General features: G+C 41.2%; 1 protein-coding gene across 2 annotated transcripts in view; it reads right to left on the bottom strand.

Annotated features, from left to right (window-relative positions):
- The window catches only part of LOC143171977 (sorting nexin-2-like), a 57613-nt gene that overhangs the window by 17420 nt on the left and 20328 nt on the right, over window positions 1-19865 (bottom strand). For both annotated transcript variants that reach the window (XM_076361160.1, XM_076361161.1), the window contains exons 3-10: window positions 17151-17314; window positions 15869-15935; window positions 15616-15659; window positions 15377-15518; window positions 11492-11570; window positions 1737-1812; window positions 351-464; window positions 27-120 (exon numbers count right to left, since the gene is read on the bottom strand). In XM_076361160.1, the coding sequence (XP_076217275.1) occupies window positions 27-120; window positions 351-464; window positions 1737-1812; window positions 11492-11570; window positions 15377-15518; window positions 15616-15659; window positions 15869-15935; window positions 17151-17314 (780 nt within the window). The remainder of the gene's footprint in view (window positions 1-26; window positions 121-350; window positions 465-1736; window positions 1813-11491; window positions 11571-15376; window positions 15519-15615; window positions 15660-15868; window positions 15936-17150; window positions 17315-19865) is intronic.

The raw sequence follows: 19865 nt of genomic DNA, 5'->3' as shown, positions 1-19865 counted from the left end.
ATGCAGTCACATAAAAGTAAAGTTACCTTTTCTGTGGCAGACTAATGCTTCGACACTGGCATGAAGTTTCCTAAGTTGCTGATCCAGATTCTCAAATTGCTGCTGTTTTGCTTCAAACCACTGACAAAAGAGGAAAGAGTCTAGCATTATAATTTAGATTACCAACAGCATTTCTTGTTTTAAAGAGGCAAATTATCCATTTATTGCTAGGATGGTCAACTGATACAGCTAAGAATCCAAGCCAATAAGCAAATTACTATCTCATTTTCTACTTCTACAGCTTTAAAATGCAATTGTTGAGCCTCATTAATTCGATTCATTATTCAAGTAAAAAAAAAATCAGCTCTTACTGCATCTGATTCATTCATCTTGATTGTCATTTTGTTGACAGCGTCAGCAGCTTTGTTTACCATCCTCAATATTCCTGCTCCACTCAGAGCCTGGGTGTTAACCGCTCTCGGCAGCTGGAAATGAATGACAAATAAGGGCAAACAGACTGGTTAAAAGGCTGAAGGATAGACTATTTTCTTTACTCCTATGTGTTACAATATAGTGGAATTTAATTTCTCAGTTTTGCTCTTTTTACATTCTCAGAGGAAAACTTAACAATATAGACCATTTACTTTTCTTCTACGCCTTTACATTTAAATGGAACAAACAACCTACTTGTCAGAAGTTATGAACTAGCCAAAGGTTCTAACTAGCCACCTGTATACTACAGAGAACAAACTGCCACTACAGAAACAGAAAAGCTTAGATTTACAATAAGATACAGAAATTCTGTAAAACACTTCATTATAATGCAAGATTCACACTGTATACAGATCATAAAAAGTTGATGTCTTTTTGCTTTTAAATATAGGCCAGGTTTCAAAACCTACCTCATGAGTATTGCGAGAACTGTGCATTTGTGAGGTACTTAGAAAACCACAGGAGTAAGTTAACAAACTTTAAACTGATATTATTCTTTGTTAACATTAGTCTAAATATGCTGTACAAAGTGGCCCCGATGTCAGGCCATTTACCCTTCGTATCTGATACTTTGTGTCAGCAGCATTGACACTTTAAGTTATCTATCAATGATGCTTTTGTCAGTATTGTGGCCTCTGTGACTTATTAGCATAGCTAAGATATTGACATTGACCAAAAGACAATCCACTATTACAGCAAATCCACTATGCACATTTATAGACTTATGTTTTTGGAGACATAACAGAAAATCTGTTCTGCAATATATTTCATTTTGTGAAAGGTGCCAGATGGATAGCACTGGTGACTGAAGTCCTCTATCCACAAAACATCTAGCAAGGCCAGCAGCACTGCATGCCTGTTCACATTATCATGCCAATAAATCTCAAGCTTGACTCCTAGAGGCAAGAACTGTTTCCAAGCCAGTTTAATTCATGATCTTAATTAACCCTCAGTAGCACTGATTATGGATTTTCACTCTGTGTATGATGAGCTTCACTCAGAACCGGACAGACCAACTCACTTGGCAGAAGTCATTGAACAGCAGATAGCTTTTGGTCACTACCAACCTAAGATTTATCAGAGACAGAGGCAATAGACTTTGTACACGATTACCTAAGTAACCTTTTGTCACTCTGTCCCATGATGGGTACAATCCAATTTGATTTCATATGAATTTAGGAGATTAGGTCTCAATACAAAGAGTACATTACTTTGTACATTACCATATCTGGAAACAAATAAGGAACTTAAAAGAATGTAAATACCTCAGAACGTTCCAAGAACTGCCTTAAATCTGGATCCTGCAACAAGGTAGGGTGTTTTACTGTTCTTTGTAGATACCTATGATTTTAAAAAGTTAAAATATTAGATAACAAAACAGATTTCATGTGCCTGACAGCATTGGAAAGTGTCCTTTAGCTAAAGAATGGGTACAATGCAGGCAGCATGCAACCTCTCTTGGAGGACGATGGCTGAAATATAAATATGGGGAGGCCTGGCAGATCGATTATATCACACTCCCACAAACCCGCCAAGGCAAGCGCCACGTGCTTACAATGGTGGAGGCAACCACCGGATGGCTGGAAACATATCCCGTGCCCCATGCCACTGCCCGGAACACTCTCCTGGGCCTTGAAAAGCAAGTCCTATGGCGACATGGCACCCCAGAAAGAATTGAGTCAGACAACGGGACTCATTTCCGAAACAACCTCATAGACACCTGGGCCAAAGAGCACGGCATTGAGTGGGTATATCACATCCCCTGTCATGCACCAGCCTCTGGGAAAATCGAACGATACAATGGACTGTTAAAGACTACGCTGAGAGCAATGGGTGGCAGGACATTTAAACATTGGGATACGCATTTAGCAAAGGCCACCTGGTTAGTCAACATGAGGGGATCTGCCAATCGAGCAGGCCCTGCCCAGTCAGAACTTTTACGTACTGTAGAAGGGAATAAAGCCCCTGTAGTGCCCATAAAAAATATGCTGGGGAAGACAGTCTGGGTTATTCCTGCCTCGGGCAAAGGCAAACCCATCCGTGGGATTGCTTTTGCTCAAGGACCTGGGTGCACTTGGTGGGTGATGCGGGAGGATGGGGAAGTCCGATGTGTACCTCAAGGGGATTTGATTTTGGGTGAGAATAGCCAATGATCTGAATTTTGTGATGTTAAGTGCTACATAATATTATATGCCATACTAATGGTATTACAATAAGAATCACCCAGACTAATGAAGAATAACTTCAGTGAAACCAAGCAAAGCACAGTGATGATGGTACCAGAACTGACTTCAACATGAAACAATCCAACACCACATACCATCTCCATTTTTCCTGCCCTGAAAGATTATTATGACAGATGGAGCCCAAAGTCATGGACTAAATGAACTCACCTAACATTTTAGAGGGATGGCCCACAGACTAAGGGAATGATATCTGTGTGTGTGTATATATATATATTAAAAGAAACCCAGGAAAAGGGGTGGTGATTGATGGAAATGTACTGGAAAATATGAGACTTGAACATGACGCAGATGGTATAGAATAAGGGGTGGATATTGTCCTGGTTTCGGCAGGGATAGAGTTAATTTCCTTTCTAGTAGCTGGTACAGTGTTTTGGATTTAGGATGAGAACAAAGTTGATGACGCACCGATGTTTTAGTTGTTGCTAGGTAATGCTTACACTAGCCAAGGACTTTTCAGCTTCCCATGTTCTACCGACTGAGAAGGCTGGAGGTGCACAAGAAGCTGGGAGGGGCCACAGCCAAACTGGCCAAAGGGACATTCCATACCATGTGACGTCATGCTCAGTACGTAAACTGGGGAAAGCTGGCCGGGGGGGCCGCTGCTCGGGGACTGGCTGGGCATCGGTCAGCAGGTGGTGAGCAATTGCACTATGCATCACTTGCTTTGTGTATTATTATTATATTATTATTATTGTTATTATTATTTTAATTTAATTATTAAACTGTTTTTATCTCAACCCACGAGTTTTTCTCACTTCTACTCTTCCAATTCTCTCCCCCATCCCACCAGGGGGCGGGGGGGAGGAGTGAGCGAGCGGCTGTGTGGTGCTCAGTTGCCGACTGAGGTTAAACCACAACAATTATCTAATGGGGTTTGAACACTTGTAAAGTCACCTCTAAAGACATGTTGCTGGCAGTGGTTTCTAACCTAGTTTGTTTACATCAAAGTTCTTAAGGTGTCATAATTTGCCATAAAACTATGTTGCACAGTATTAAAATAACATACTTAATATTTTTAACACCTCAGTGAAGGCTTCCTGCTCTAACAACAACCAATTTAAGCCAGAAAATAGATGGGCTTGTTTAAACACATTCTCATACAATGCAGTGAACAGGCTTTTTGTTACAGCTAATTCTGGCTGGCTTGTTTTAGAATTAAAGGAAGTCTTGGAGAAGTGAGCTGATCTTGTTCTGGGTATGAACTATTTATTCACTGGCTAGACAGCCTTCAACCTATATTAGTTCTACAGGCCTCATCCACCCAGAAGTTAAATTAGTGCAACTCCTTCCTTTTGCAATTTTTTGCATTTCTGCTTGGATCTAAAAACTATTGATTGTACAAATATGAGTTGAAGAGGGAAATTTCTACAGTGCTCATTCACTAAAAGCTGCTGCAAGTTTGTCATAACTGATTTTAATATTATGTATTAACGGAAAGTGTCTGATATTTACAAGAATGCTTTACAGAAACTTAATACCTCAAAAGATCATAGGAGCATGAGAAAGTATGCAATATTGCCAATTAAGATATACTAACAGAACACCATTAACAGTATTTGTACTTTTTGCAAAGCTTTAGTTTTCTCAAGCCTCAGCTGTAAAGTACCAGAACTGCCCCATTACAGTCACAAATTGCTTGGAAACTGTCCTAGAGAGTTATATAGACTGGGACTTAACTGAAAGTTTGAGTACATTGATATTGTAAACACAATGTATTTTCTCCATCCTCCATTAGATATGGCCACCAGATCCTTATTTTTCTTCCTAAAGAAGCTAAGAGTTGCAGTGAAACTATTTCATACATTAGATTGCTCAACTTTTCCTTGCTTGTTCTAACAGTCAATAGCAAGTACAAGTTAAAGTTGATGCAGCAAAGAGCTTTTTCTTTAGAACTTTGCTGCTAGAGAATAGCACTTACTCCAAGGGAGATAACTAACATTTTCACTGGAGACAACTAGAGGTATGCTTGAAGACACCTGTCAGACTTGTAGTACTTAAGCTCACTATTCTAAGGCATAAACTTCAGTGAACTCAATAAAAACGGCACATTGCTTTCCTGCCCACTTTCCCCATAGCTCTGGGCAATCTAGAAAGAGCAATCTAGAACAGATTTCTTTGGTCTTTCTGGGGCACATTAATATGTTTTCCTTGGCTTTAGGAAACAGCAACATAACCACTGCCTCTAAATACCTTTTGAACACCTCAGTAGGTAGGTGATTTTTTGGTTCTGAATGAAAAAGCTAGCTAAAATTGGCTTAGGAACATGATGAAAAAGTTGCTCGTTACCAGATAAGACTTTCATGGTCTTTCTGAAAAAAGAAATGGAATATACTGTGAAGCCTTCCCAACACTGTCAAAAGTACTGAGGGGTCCCTTCCCCAGTATGGAAAGAGTGCTTAACATTCACTGAAAGTGGTATACTAATGGTATACTTCTTTAACAAATAAATGAAAAAGCAACACTTAAAGCATGCACATAAATTTGTGAATTAAACTTTTCCTAATCCGAGTTCTGTTGTTCAAGTGACCAACCAAGGAGGAAACCAGTCATCTCTATCACAGACAGAGATCTAAAGTTGTCTGGAAGCTGGAAGTGGTTGTTCAGTTGTCTAAGTCTAATTACTCCAATCCCAGCTGTTATTCCAAGTCTTCATATCTCATAACACCACTCTTTCAGCTTCTTGTATAGCCAGGATGTGTTTCAGAGTTCTGCTCCAAGTGACAGAACTACTTCAGTAACTTCAGGGTGCAATTTTAAGTAGCAAACGTTAAGCTGTATACCAATCTTTAGTGACGGACAGCTGTAAGACAGGACAACCTATCAGTATTTTGAGGGTCAACATCAGTTCAGATGTTCTTCTATTAGTTAAGAAATGGAAGGATGGTAGCAACAAGATTCTGAAGAGGTATTTTTCCAATTAAGAATGTTTCTGGAACTCCAAAAGCTCAAGAGCTTCATATATTATCTGTTAGATATGCTCTGTGACATACAATCAAAAACCTTTGATTTCTATTAATTTTCTAGTTTAACTGAAACTGTTAAATGGTGTATTGTTTTCATATGATGTAATAATCATATAGAATCACATCACAGCAATGGGCATATTATAAAATCATACCAAAATTAAGTCTGTATACTTGACTCAGCTGTATGTGACCATAAGTTATAGAAGTTTTACTAGTTGCTTTCTAAAGGCTTTACCAGCCATGTCAACAGGAAGGGATGATGCAGCACATCAGTGACAGTACCCTTTGTGACAGGTGCACTCCTCCTGTTTGAACTAACTGAACTTTGGACCGGGCAGATGCTCAACAAGTAGGCCTAACCAAAGTTAATCCTATTGTGCAAGGCTATCAGCGAGAACCCAGCACCAAAACCACAAAAATGGTTTGGCTGGAGACTAGGCTGATAAGCGGCAGAAACTGCATGAACACAGCAGAAAACCTGACTACAAGCCAACCACTTTACACTATAAATATCTGCAGCCATCAGGGTCCGTTGAGCTCTCCCTCCATAGCAGGTGATCTCACTGCATGGCAGTGATCTCCCCTTGAGTAGGGATGCCTCTCAAGGTTACCCCTCGAGGCTGAGAGATCCCTTACCTGACACCAGGCATCGATGGGTTAGTAAGTGACATTTTTTTGCATGCATGCAACATTTAGATACGTATAGTAAGCTTACGCGATGATCTTTGTAACCCATACTAACTTTAAGTGAAGTAAATAGTAGAGTATTGACCGCCAATCCATCTGTACTTATTAAATATTTTAGAAACCTAAATTTACTGATTAGAACTCAATAAACTAACTACTAGATCAGATCTGTCTGAGTGATCTCTGACTCTTCTCCTGCGACAAAATTGGCACAGTCGGCAGGATGGCGGGTTCGATTACTGACTACTTACGGAGGCACGGAGATTGGGCATGCGAAAATTGCGATAATTGGAGTAAGACAGAGGAACAGTTAAACCTCACGAGAGGGAAACTGAAAAATGGTAAAGAAAAGGGAATAATATGCAAGATGTTGGGAATGTGTTTGGAAGCAGCATGTCAGTATAAGAAATGCAAAGAAAAGGAAATGAGAATGTTACAAGATGAGGTTGAACAAAGAAAGCAAAAAGAAACGCTGTTATCTCTGCGAATAGAACAATTGCTGAAACAACTGGGAGAGGAAAAGGAAAAGCGAAAAAGAGTAGAGGACAAACTAGAAATAATGATAACCTGGGCCCCCAATCCCCCAGACCCTGTAAAGATCTGTAAGTCAATTGTGTCTCCGGAAGATTGGGATGGAGATATATGGGGTGACCCTGACCAGGAATTTAGCGATGACAGTAGTGAAGAGAGTGAGTTGGATGAATCGCAGTTTAAGGTGGCCCCTATTATTAAAACTGAAGCATCCGTAGGGCCCCAGCGGGGTAACCAAAGGAATACGCTGAGAACCATTCCATGGGACCCCCTTCAATTAGCTAATTTGCAGGAAAAATATGGGAAGAAGCCTGGCGAAAGCGAAACTGAATATTTATGGCGAGTTTCGCTGACAGGGGGAGATCGTATTATGTTAAATCAAGATGAAGCAGACAGCTTTTGGGGACCGGGGTATTTTTAACAGGGGGACCAGACCCTAACAATGAACCGCATTCTATCACGTGCTGAATAGCTTATTGGGCAGGGGGGCATAGACCCTCGGGATAGGAGGGAGCCCACTGCTATACCAATAAGATCATTAAGCTAACTTTCTACTGCTGTTTCAAAAGCAGCCTGCCTTCAGGCTATGAAAAACAGGGGTGCATATGGTAATTACCCTATCTCTGCCCCTGTAGACCCCCAATCTCATAAACGCCCTGATGAAAGCTTATCAATGGGATAACACAGATGGCCCTCACATTTATGTCCTAGTCAGCCCCCAAAGACAGCTAGTAAAATTTTTAATTGACACAGGAACTAAAATTTCAATAATCTCAAATTTGGATGCCCAAAGAATTAACGTTAAGCCCAGCCAACAAAGGGTTAACATAACAGGATTTACCGGCAAAAGTAAGATATGCCCTGTAGCTAAAGTAAACTTGTTATTGCCAGGAGAGAAAAGGATATCAAGGCACCAATTAGCAGTAGTTCCAGGGAAAGAAAACATTTTAGGCTTTGAAATATTACAAGGACAAGTCTAGAAATTGTTGGACGGTAGTGTTTGGTCGCTTGGCCGCCCGGAGTGTCCTTGGTTAGCTGAGCGAAAATTAGCAGCTACCAGTGGGCATCAGTTAACTGGGATAGCTTGCTTGCTGTGAGCTGCACCCACGCTGCCTGATTCAAAAATAACTAATGTCCCTCAGTATTCTATCTCCACCGCTGCTTGGACGGGTATTGCGGAGGTCATAGCTGATTTAGAAAAAAGACACATTATTTCCCGAACACACTCCCCATACAACTCCCCAGTATGGCCAGTTAAAAAAAAAACAGACAGGAGGTGGCGGCTAATCACAGACTATAGAAAGTTAAATGCAAACACCACTCCTCTTACAGCCGCCATCCCAAACATTGCTACATTAACCGCCGCCCTTCAGGCTGCTGCTCACCCCTGGATGGCAGTACTAGATGTAAAAGATATGTTCTTTATGGTGCCGCTACAGGAGGAAGATAAAGAAAGATTTGCTTTTACCTGGGATAGGATACAATTTACTTTTAATAGACTTCCTCAGGGCTATAAACATTCACCCGCTATAGCTCACGCAACGCTGGCTGAATTGTTGGACAAGCTGCTGCCGCCGTTTGGCAAGCACTGTACAAAACAAAAGACAGCAGTGTAGCTAAACATCATATTAGTGCTAGGTGGATACACCCTAGCCACTCACTAGAAGGGGTAACCAGTCCGGAGTCTCCCCGCCGAGACTTGTGTTATTTCCCTTTCCAGGAACAGTACCAGGGACAATACCAAAACACCTCCCCTGGAGATTGGGTCAACCACTGGAAGAATACTCATCCTTCGCACAGGAGTAATCATCTCCAACATGAACCAGATCCGATTTATACATCGACAAGCCCGACGCACGGGGTGGAAGCTCCCAATTCTTTTATTTGTACTAATCAATATGGTAACTGCAGTACATTCTGAATCATACATGTTTAAGATTGTTGGAAATACAGGAATATTGGGAAATCTGACACAAAACTTAACAATAACAATCATTAGCCAACAAAACAGTAAGGAGCAAAAATCTGAAAAGGTAGACGGGAACTATCACTTTATTACCCCACAAGGCAGAACCATCTTTATTAGATGCGGTGTGTTAAACTACACAAATGGAAACACCCTTTTAACTATTAAAATGGTGAATCGGATAGAAACAAAAGATAGAACAATCTGTCCACAATGCATCCTACTACCTCTGAGACCCCCGATAAGACTGTTGAAACCTTATCCCCACAGATTTCTGAAATTGGACCCTATGCTATTAAATATACAGGCCAGCAACAAGTGCTATTTAATCCATCATGGTCCCTCAAGCGAGTGGAACTATCTCTGCAATTAAAACTACCTGCTCACCATTCCTAAATACATCCTATACAGGGTGGTTAGCATGGTTGCACGGGCAAACCCTCACCTCTCCAAAATGAGCAAGGAGAGATGTGACTGGCGTCCTGGGAAAAGGATTAGGAGTATTAAACAACATAGACGCTGAAGTTTTAGCAAACAAATTAAGCTCGGCAACAAGTGATTTGTATAAACTAGAACATCCATTAAGATCATCTTTGCTGGCACTGGGAACTAGTCAATGGCTCTTATCTGATATATTGCCTAAATGGGAAAGAATTAATGAGAAGGATCACCAACTAATTGTAGACGCACTTGGCGTCACCCAGAATAATGTTTCTCTAGCTCTTAGCTGTATCCAAGCTCAGTTATGGGTGCAATCTACTATAGCGGCAATTATAAGGGAAGGAGATGAGGGCACCTTGCCCACTGAGATTTGAAAGGTAATTTGGGATAATGTGACTCAATTCGAAAAGGATTTCCAATCTTGGTAGTAGCTAGTCAACTTCACTTATGACCCTACCGACAGTAAAGCCACAGCTTTTGTTTTTATAAATATACAATGCTTTGGTATCCACCATATACCCAATTATTGAACTGGGATTAAATCACCACGGAACTGTCCTCTATCCGTTAGAACACAGAGTATGGATGGGCCCAACAAAATGGGAACAAATGGCAACCTGTTGATGTTGACACGTGTTGTACGGAAACAACAAGGATTTATTTGTGAAAGTAATACCATTAAGGCCCAAGACGTCTGTCTTGACACTGAACAAAATGTTTGTTATTTTGAAATACATCCCGATGAAACCCCTGAAACTGTACTTGTATATGTTGGATGTGTTTGTATGAGAACCCTTTGTGATTTTCTATTTATAGACAACACCACTGTAGATATACACAATCACTCAAATATCTGTATTTGCAATTTTACTGAAATTATGGGATGCGACTAACTATTCAGTTCCTGTCACAACCCACCAACTGTTACAATCTAACTATACATTGTATCAAGATTTATTACCTACCCCCATTGGAATGAATCTCGCATTGGTAAGAAAACTGTTGCAACATGATGACCTGTGTCAATTGCTAAAACGAGTTCGAAACAACGGACAAAGAACCCTAATTACCGTCCATCATGACACAGAGGAGATACACCGCGTCCTAGAAAGAGTGAAGAAAGATGGAGAACATCACTGGTGGGAAACTCCCCTTGGATGGTCACCAACAGCAATTGGAGCTTTGAATTTGATGATACACCCAATTGTAGTCTTGTTAATCTCTGTAGTTTTGCATTTATTGTTAACCCTTGGTTTATATATCAAATTATGGCGCTTATCTCAACATATAATAGCTATGAGTGAACATGTAATTATTAAAAAAATCAGCAAATCTGATATATTAACTTATTTACCAGCCTATCGAGAAGGTGATGTCTTTACCGCCCTATATTCATGGCACAGAAGCAAGAGGTGACCATACCACCACTCTGGGAAGTAAAGTGGATTGACTGTAGTCACGGGGTGAAGAGTGTGATGGGTACACTCCTCCTGTTTGAACTAACTGAACTTTGGACCGGGCAGGTGCTCAACAAGTAGGCCTAACCAAAGTTAATCCTATTGTGCAAGGCTATCAGCGAGAACCCAGCACCAAAACCTAAATTTACTGATTAGAACTCAATAAACTAACTACTAGATCAGATCTGTCTGAGTGATCTCTGACTTCTCCTGCAACACCCTTCCATAGCAAAGGTATTTGAACAATACTAGTTGTATGCCAGTGCTGGGTGACAGAGATCTGCTCTCTCTTACATCAAAATACAGCTAGTCACGCTAATGCATTATAAGTCATCAGAAGGCAGTTATAGTTTCAACTGACTAAAGGTTTCTTTCATCCTTCCCCCTGCCCAACAGTCAATTTCATATGAAATAGTTGCACTGAAGTGATTTAATGCCTTAAAATCACAATGTGTAAGTAAGCTGAAGAAGAAAGTTTTGCTTACTGGATCTCTGCAACCTCAATTTTAAGAAGTGACCTGTTTGAAGAGAGGTTACTGTAATTCTCCCTATGAATAAGTCTACATTTCCTATTATTAATGGGAATTATTCCATTTCTACACAAAAATTGGGCAGCTGCATACAGACTCCAGAATCCACCTAAGCACAGATGGTCCAGATGTCAGTTACAGAGCCCATGTAATATATTAAAATTCATTTTGATGTTTAGTTAGATACATACATTACCTTTCTAATGCTGCTCTTCTTTTTTCTACGAATTCAGCAGATGAAGAATCTTCCTTGCCTACTTTAACCTTGGTCATGCCTTTGAAGAAAATTGCATCATAGTGATTTTACATTATCATAAAGAAATCATTAACGTAACTGATATGATTAGAAGATTAAGCTCAGCTAAGTTTAAGCCAAATTACAATGAAAAGCACCACAGAAGAATACAAAGAACACAAATACCGCATGCTGCACACGTTTGTGGGAAAGAGATCCATGAAATATGCAATTTCCTGTAATACATCTATTGTGATTAAAGTTATTAAAAAACTAGTTGAATTTGCATTTATGAAGACAATTTAAATAAAGGACACAGTCTTACTGGTCACTTGTGTTCAGAAGAAAACAATTACTCTAATAAAGTAGAACAAGAAATTAAATCTTAGTTTATAAGTCTATTGATTGGTATGCACATAACTAATATTTTTATTCTAGTATTTTCTAATTTCTAAAAATAAGTGTGTGGGATTTTTTTGTTTTGGGTTGTTTTTTAGGGTTTCTTTTTAATTAATGCATTGGGTATAAATGGAAAGGGGTGGGGGAGGGGGGGCAGGCCCTGCAAGGGTGATCTCTGTGGGAGGAGGTCAGAGGCTACCCTATGCCGGTCACAGCTGGTTCCAGCCGGCTTAACAATGGACCCACCACAGGCCAAAGCTGAGCCAGAGAAGTTTGTGGTGCCTCTATGAAAACATATTTAAGAAAGGGCGGTAAATATCAAGGGAAAAAAGAAACAAGGCCAGAGCAGTAGGGGGAATGCCACGCCAGAGCAGGTACGCCCCTGAAGGGACTGCAGCCTGTGGAGGAACCCATGCCGGAGCAGAGGAAACGAGTAAAAGGAAAGAGCAGCGGAAGATAAGAGTAAGGAACAAGGAGTGGCAGAAAGAAACCACTATGTCCTGACCCCAACCTCCTGCACCACCTGTGGCCTCACTGTGAAGGGACTGAGTGTAAGATGCGCCAATAACCAGGGGAGTAGAGACTATGAAGGGGGGACGAGAGGTGTCTGGACTGAAGTTGAGCCTGGGAAAGGGGGAAGAAAAGTGTTTTCCTTAAGTGTTTGTTTGTCTTCTTTTTTTCCCCAATACCCAAATCAGTAATTAAATGTTTTAAGTTAAGTTAAATTCCTCAAGTCGAGTCTGTTTTGCCCACAACAGCCAAAAGGCGTCCATACAGGAAAATTACTGCTCCAGTTTCTATTGGGCAGAGTAGAAGGGCTGATCTTATTTCTGACCCTGATGAAGGGACTTCTGGTTTGCAGTTACAAAAATCAAATAATGAATACTCCGACCAGGAATAAATGGGCCCTGCCTCCGGCCAGGCGGAGGAAAGCTACTGGACTGTGTAGGTTCAATGGCCTGGCACATCAGACCCAAAGGAGTATAAGGCTATGGTTGACACCAGTGCACAGTGTACCTTAATGCCATCAGGTTACAAAGGGGCACAACCCATCTGTATTTCTGGAGTGACAGGGGGATCCAAACAGCTGTCTGTGTTGGAGGCTGCGGTAAGCCTAACTGTGAATGAGTGGCAAAAACATCCTATTGCAACTGGCCAGGAGGGTACATGCATCCTTGGCATAGACTACCTCAGGAGAGGGTACTTCAAGGTAGGCTTTTGGTATAGCTGCCTTGAGTACGGAGAAGATTAAACAGCTATCTACCCTGCCTGGCCTCTCAGAAGATCCCTCCATTGCGGGCTTGCTATATGATGACAGTGTTTTATGATGCTGTATGTCACCACTGCTATGGCTGCTTGTCCTGGTTTCAGCAGGGATAGAGTTAATTTCCTTCCTAGTAGCTGGTACAGTGCTGTGTTTTTGGATTTAGGATGAGAACAATGTTGATAACACACCAATGTTTTAGTTGTTGCTAAGTAGCGCTTACACTAGTCAAGGACTTTTCAGCTTCCCATGCTCTACCGACTGAGAAGGCTGGGGGTGCACAAGCAGCTGGGAGGGGGCACAGCCAGGACAGCTGACCCAAACTGGCCAAAGGGACATTCCATACCATGTGACGTCATGCTCAGTACGTAAACTGGGGAAAGCTGGCCGGGGGGGCCGCTGCTCGGGGACTGGCTGGGCATCGGTCGGCGGGTGGTGAGCAACTGCATTGTGCATCACCTGCTTTGTATATTATTATTATTATTACTGTTATTATCATTTTATTTCAATTATTAAACTGTTTTTATCTCAACCCACGAGTTTTTCTCACTTCTACTCTTCCAATTCTCTCCCCCATCCCACTGGGTTGGGGGTGGGAGTGAGCGAGCAGCTGTGTGGTACTCAGTTGCCGACTGAGGTTAAACCACGACACTGCTGTCTTTCAAAGGTATTACAGCAGGAGTCACATGAACCAATGAAGAATGAACGTCATGAGGAACCAGGCAAGTGAAGCGGTGACGCAACCTGAGCTGGATTCGTTAGACAACAATTCAACACAACACACCATCCCTCCTGTCCTGAGTGATGACCATAACAGATGGAGCCCAAAATCATGGAGTAAATGAACTTAACAGACATTTTTATGGGCATTTTATGGACATTTTAGAGGGATGGCCCATAGACTAGGGGAATGATATCTGTGTATATATCAAAGGACGGGAAGGGTGGTGGTAGTTAATGATGGATTAGATAGTGTGGCACCTGAGCATCATGTAAATGGTATGGAATAAGGGGTGGAGATTGTACTGGGTCTGGCTAGGATGGAGTTCATTTTCTTCATAGCAGCTCATATGGTGCTATGTTTTAAATTTGTGATGAAAATATTGTTGATAACACAATGATGTTTTAGTTATTGCTGAACAGTGCTTACACAGCATCAAGGCCTTCTCCATTTCTCACACTGCCCCGCCAGCGAGTAGGCTGGGAGTACACAAGAAGTTGGGAGGGGACACAGCCGGGACAGCTGACCCCAACTGACCAAAGGGATATTCCATACCATATGACATCACTCTCAGCAATAAAAACTGCGGCGGGGGTGGGGTGTGTGTTGCCAGGGCTGCTTTTGCTCAGGGACTGGCTGGGCATTGGTCAGTTGGTCATGAGCAATTTGGGTTTTTTGAATCACTTTTTTATCTTGGTTTTGTTTTTATTTATGTGTTGGGTTTTGTGTGGTTTTTTTCCCCCTTCCTTTTTTCCTTATTAAATTGTCTTTATCATCTCAACCCATGAGTTTTCTCACTCTTACCCTTCCAATTCTCTCGGCAGGGGGAGCGAGTGAGCAGCTGTGTGGTGCTTAGCTGCCTACCAGGGTTAAACCACAACAGTAGGACATTTCATATTAAGACTTCAGACTTAAAAAGTAAAATAAAATAAACATGTGTGTGGTGTAAATGCATGTCATCTACTTCCAGCTGTTTTGCCAGCTCTCTGCTTTAAGATGCTTCATTTTAAATCAGCCTAGAAAACTATATTTTTTCCTCTTCTCTCCAAAATTATAAGCATGTGGACTATACGCTTTTAGATGGGACTAAATACCACCTGTTGTGGTTTAACCTCAGTTGGCAACTGAGTACCACACAGCTGCTCGCTCACTCCTCTGAAACCAGGACACCACCCAAGCACTGAAGGGTAGGCAGTTCAAGTTTAAAGTGGGAGCTTTGTGCTCTTTGGAGAAAGGTCCTACAGAGTCCGTGAGTTTTCCCAACTTATCCGTAGCCAAAGAAAGTCTCTACACTAGGACCTTAAGTCACACCCAGAGCTTGCTTACATAACAGTAAGTCCCACCACTTTACCAAGTTCCATGTATATTTATTTTACAAGCAGAATTGGTATTAAAATATTTCATTTATATTATAGTACTGAAGTCACATGCATACATTCAACCTTACAGAAAGTAGACTTACCTACAATACTTTTTTCTGGAGTGGGAGGCACAATGTAACCAATATGCATGTACTTTGTTGCTAATTTGCTGTGCAAGCCAAGGAAGTCACTGAATCTTCTTTTAACAGAGAATTCATTTTTGTGAAACATGGAAAGGGATGTCTAAAAAAAAAAAAAGTCATTTCAGTTATGACTTACTGATGCATCTACTCAGCTGTGATATAAAGTTATTTGCAAATATATTTGTTGCGCTAGTTACCTTTGTTGTTACTCTGTATGCCATATAAGCATTCATGCCATCCCCTGTAAGAAAATTAAAATACTTATCCTAAGGCAAATTACTTTAATCCCTCCATACACTTTTTTTTCCAAAAATACACATTAAATAGCTTTTTATTTACATACTAAGGACCATCAAAAGATAACTGAATAAGGAATTATGCTAAAATCTCAGAACAGTCTCTAAGGGGTAAGACAGCTTACATATGGCTTACTAGGTTCAAGTAACTTACCAACTTTCTCTGGGTCCGATACACTGATTTCTATATCAAGCAAATCTCCATTTGCTTCCTCTTCAATCTAGAAAAAAAATGTATGCCATATTTAAGAAGTTAATGTGCATTCATACTACGTATGGGTACAAAGATAAGGATATAGGGGAAGGAAGAGTCAGTATGTCTCAATGACTAAAAAGCTCTTCTAGACCCACCATCCAATTTTAAGTGAACATAATTTCACATCTTGGTTTTTAATTTTGAGCCTTCCTGAAAAATTTTTTAGTGTGGCAACCTCTTTTTCAGACTTGTTAGCCTCAGAGTTTTAGTAAACATTTATCTTGAGGAAATACTCATTTTAACTCCTCCAATTTCAGCAGGCACAGAGGTTCAAAAATGCTCTCACTTGCAATGTTTCTATAAGCTTCTAATCAAAAGACAGATATATTCCTCATTATTAATGGTATCTGTAGTTGAAGAGTTGGGGATGGGGAAAGCAACAACTACAGAATTTTCAGATATTTGCCTGAGCTGTGTGATCACAGAATTTCCTAATCTTTCATGCAATATACATAAGTTTGATAGAACAGAAGTAGTTAAGAAACACCATGGCAGAACAGACAGTGTGCCAAGGTTGAAGAGGAAGAAAATCAGAATGTAAAGTCAGCTTAGGGCATCTGGAGAAGCAGCCATCATCGAGTCCCAGGCAAGTCTTGTTTGCCAAACCTCATTCATCAGTGATGTTTTCTAGGAGCATATTCTAGAATGAATGGTATTTGCCAACGTGCAGTCTTTGAATGGAATGCCAAATGTAAATAGCAAATTAAGTGGTAAAACTATGACCAGCCTCAGCTGTTTGTTAGTATGCAGAATAATGCTAACTACTGTTTCCTCCATTTCCTCATTAACAACAGCTTCAGAAATCCAAGTTAAAACCTGTAACATGCCAGTATGAATTAGTACACATCTTGAACATTTCTCCTCCATCTAGCTCAACACTTACTCCCTTCACACACTTGTACAATACCTATCCTGTAGGAATGGAGCATGTTATTCCTCACACTACAGATCTCTCATCACCTAAGCAATGAACACTCATGATATTGAGTCAAATACATATTAAACACAGAATAGTTGTTCTCTTGCATATCATTCTCTACCAAAGAATGATCTTGCGAGTAATTTAGGAACTGCATTACAAAAAAACCAAAACCAACAAATAACAAACACACACCACACACCCCCCCCAACAAGACATTTCCATAGTTGTCAAAATATAACTTAAATTTTTTCTCAGTACCTCTTCTCTGGATCTATCAAAAATCACAGGGGCTGTTACACTTTTCGATTCCATTCTGGGAGCTACTAACGTAGTAGGTGTTACAGGAGTGATTGCGGGAGTAGGTTCTGGTGAAAGTACTGGATCCCTCTCTGGACTGTCCAACGAAACTTCTTCTGTGGCTTCTAGATAAAGATTTTGAGTTCACAAAAAAGTTTTTGTACAATAGAGATAGATGTGCACCACAAAAGATACCAAGCATGCACATTAAAAAGTGATAATACATAAGTTTAATAAGAACATCTATAAATAACATCCATTTGTCTCTCAGATAATTTCTCTAAATATGTCAGTAAAACTAGAGGCGACACCTGAGTTTCTAGTGAATAACAGCTTAAAGTAAAATTAAGTATGCAATTTTTTTTTTTTTATATGCTGCCAGGTAAAGTCTTTTAAAGTAGTCACAAAACTGCTAAATCATTCATTTCTATATGATATATCATGAAAACTAATGACATTTTTTCCATCACAGACCACTTTTTCAGCGCCTATGCCAAATGTAGTTTTTGCACTCTGAACAACAGCTGATTAAGTCATATAGGCTGATAACTCAGCATACCAAGAGAAGTTATATATATACACCCCCTACCAAAAGCCCATAACTCTTAAAATACAAATGGTAGTAGATGAGGTATTCTGACCAGTAAGACTAACTACTTATTTTTACTTTCTTCAGACTGTAGATAGTTCATCTATATTTAAAGAGGATGTATATCTCTGCTCTGCAAACCCTTCATGCTTTCTTTCCTCCACTAATTGATCTTCACCACCAGCAAACCATACATTTAGAATAGACTATTTCAGTTGGAAGGGACCTACAGCGATCATCTAGTCCAACCGCCTGACCACTTCAGGGCTGACCAAAAATTAAAGCATGTTATTAAGGGCATTGTCCAAAGGCCTCTTAAACACTGACAGGCTTGGGGCATCAACCACCTCTCTAGGAAGCCTGTTCCAGTGTTTGAACACCCTCTCGGTAAAGAAATGTTTCCTAATGTCCAGTCTAAACCTCCCCGGGCGCAGCTTTGAGCCATTCCCACGCATCCTGTCACTGGACACCAGGGAGAAGAGATCAGCACCTCCCTCTCCACTTCCCCTCCTCAGGAAGCTGAAGAGAGCAATGAGGTCACCCCTCAGTCTCCTTTTCTCCAAGCTAGACAAGTCCAGAGTCCTTAGCTGCTCCTCATAGGACATAGGACATTCCTTCCAGCACCACCTTTGTTGCCCTCCTCTGGACGCATTCAAGGACCTTCACATCCTTCTTAAATTGTGGGGCCCAGAACTGCACACAGTACTCAAGGTGAGGCCACACCAATGCTGAATACAGTGGGATAATCACCTCTTCTGACCGGCTGGTTATACTGCGTTTCATGCACCCCAGGATGTGGTTTGCCCTCTTGGCTGCCAGGGCACACTGCTGACTCCTATTGAGCCTGCTGTCAACCAGCACCCCCAGATCCCTTTCTGCAGGGCTGCTCTCCAGCCACTCCTCTCCCAATCTAGACTTGTGCACGGTGTTACTCCATCCCAGGTGCAGGATCCGGTATTTCAACTTGTTAAATTTCATCCCATTAATCATTGCCCAATGCTCCAATCTATCTAGATCCCTCTGCAAGGCCTCTTGTCCCTCAAGAGAGTCAACAGCACCTCCCAGTTTGGTATCATCAGCAAACTTGCTAATGGTGCATTCAACTCCTGCATCCAGATCATTGATAAGTATATTGAACAGCACGGGCCCTAGAATTGAACCCTGAGGAACACCGCTGGTGATCGGTCGCCAGCCAGATGTAGCCCCATTCACTACAACCCTTTGAGCTCTGCCCTTCAGCCAGTTCTTCACCCAGCGCACCGTGTACCTGTTCATTTCACAGTTGGACAACTCGTCCAGAAGGATGCTGTGAGGGACAGTATCAAAAGCCTCACTAAAATCCAGAAAAACTACATCCACCGCCTTCCCTTCATCCACTAGGCAGGTGACATTATCATAGAAGGATATCAAATTAGTTAGACATGACTTTCCATTTGTGAACCCGTGTTGACTGTGCCTGAGGATTGCATTGTTCTTTAAGTGCCTTTCAATAGTACCCAGTATTAATCTGCTCCATAATTTTTCCAGGTACTGAGTTTAGACTCACAGGTCTGTAGTTCCCTGGGTCTTCCCTCATGCCCTTCTTGTAAATTGGAATAACACTTGCTAGCTTCCAGTCAGCAGGGACCTCCCCAGACTCCCAAGACCTTTGGTAGATGATCGAGAGGGGTCCCGCCATAACATCCACTAGCTCCTTCAGTACTCTGGGATGAATCCCATCAGGCCCCATGGACTTGTGAACATTCAGCTGATACAGCTGGTCCCTTACAATTTCAGTGTCCACAAATGGAAAGTCACTGCTCCCATACTTGTGGTCCTCTGACTCCGGGGACCGGGCAGCCCAAGGTCTATCAATATTATTAAAGACTGAGGCAAAAAAAGCATTGAATGCCTCTGCTTTTTCTTCAACCCTATTAGTCAGGCGACCATCTTCAACAAGTATCAATCCAATATTTTCTTTAGACCTCCTCTTGCTATTAACGTACTTAAAAAAGCCCTTCTTGTTATCTGACACAACACTGGCCAGTTTCAACTCTAGTTGAGCTTTGGCCTTTCATGTCTTCTCCCTGCATATACAAACCACAGCT

Source organism: Aptenodytes patagonicus, chromosome W, assembly GCF_965638725.1.
Source record: "Aptenodytes patagonicus chromosome W, bAptPat1.pri.cur, whole genome shotgun sequence".
Lineage (NCBI taxonomy): Eukaryota > Metazoa > Chordata > Aves > Sphenisciformes > Spheniscidae > Aptenodytes > Aptenodytes patagonicus.
Note: the sequence above shows the minus strand (reverse complement) of the source record. Positions and strands in the feature narration are given on the sequence as shown.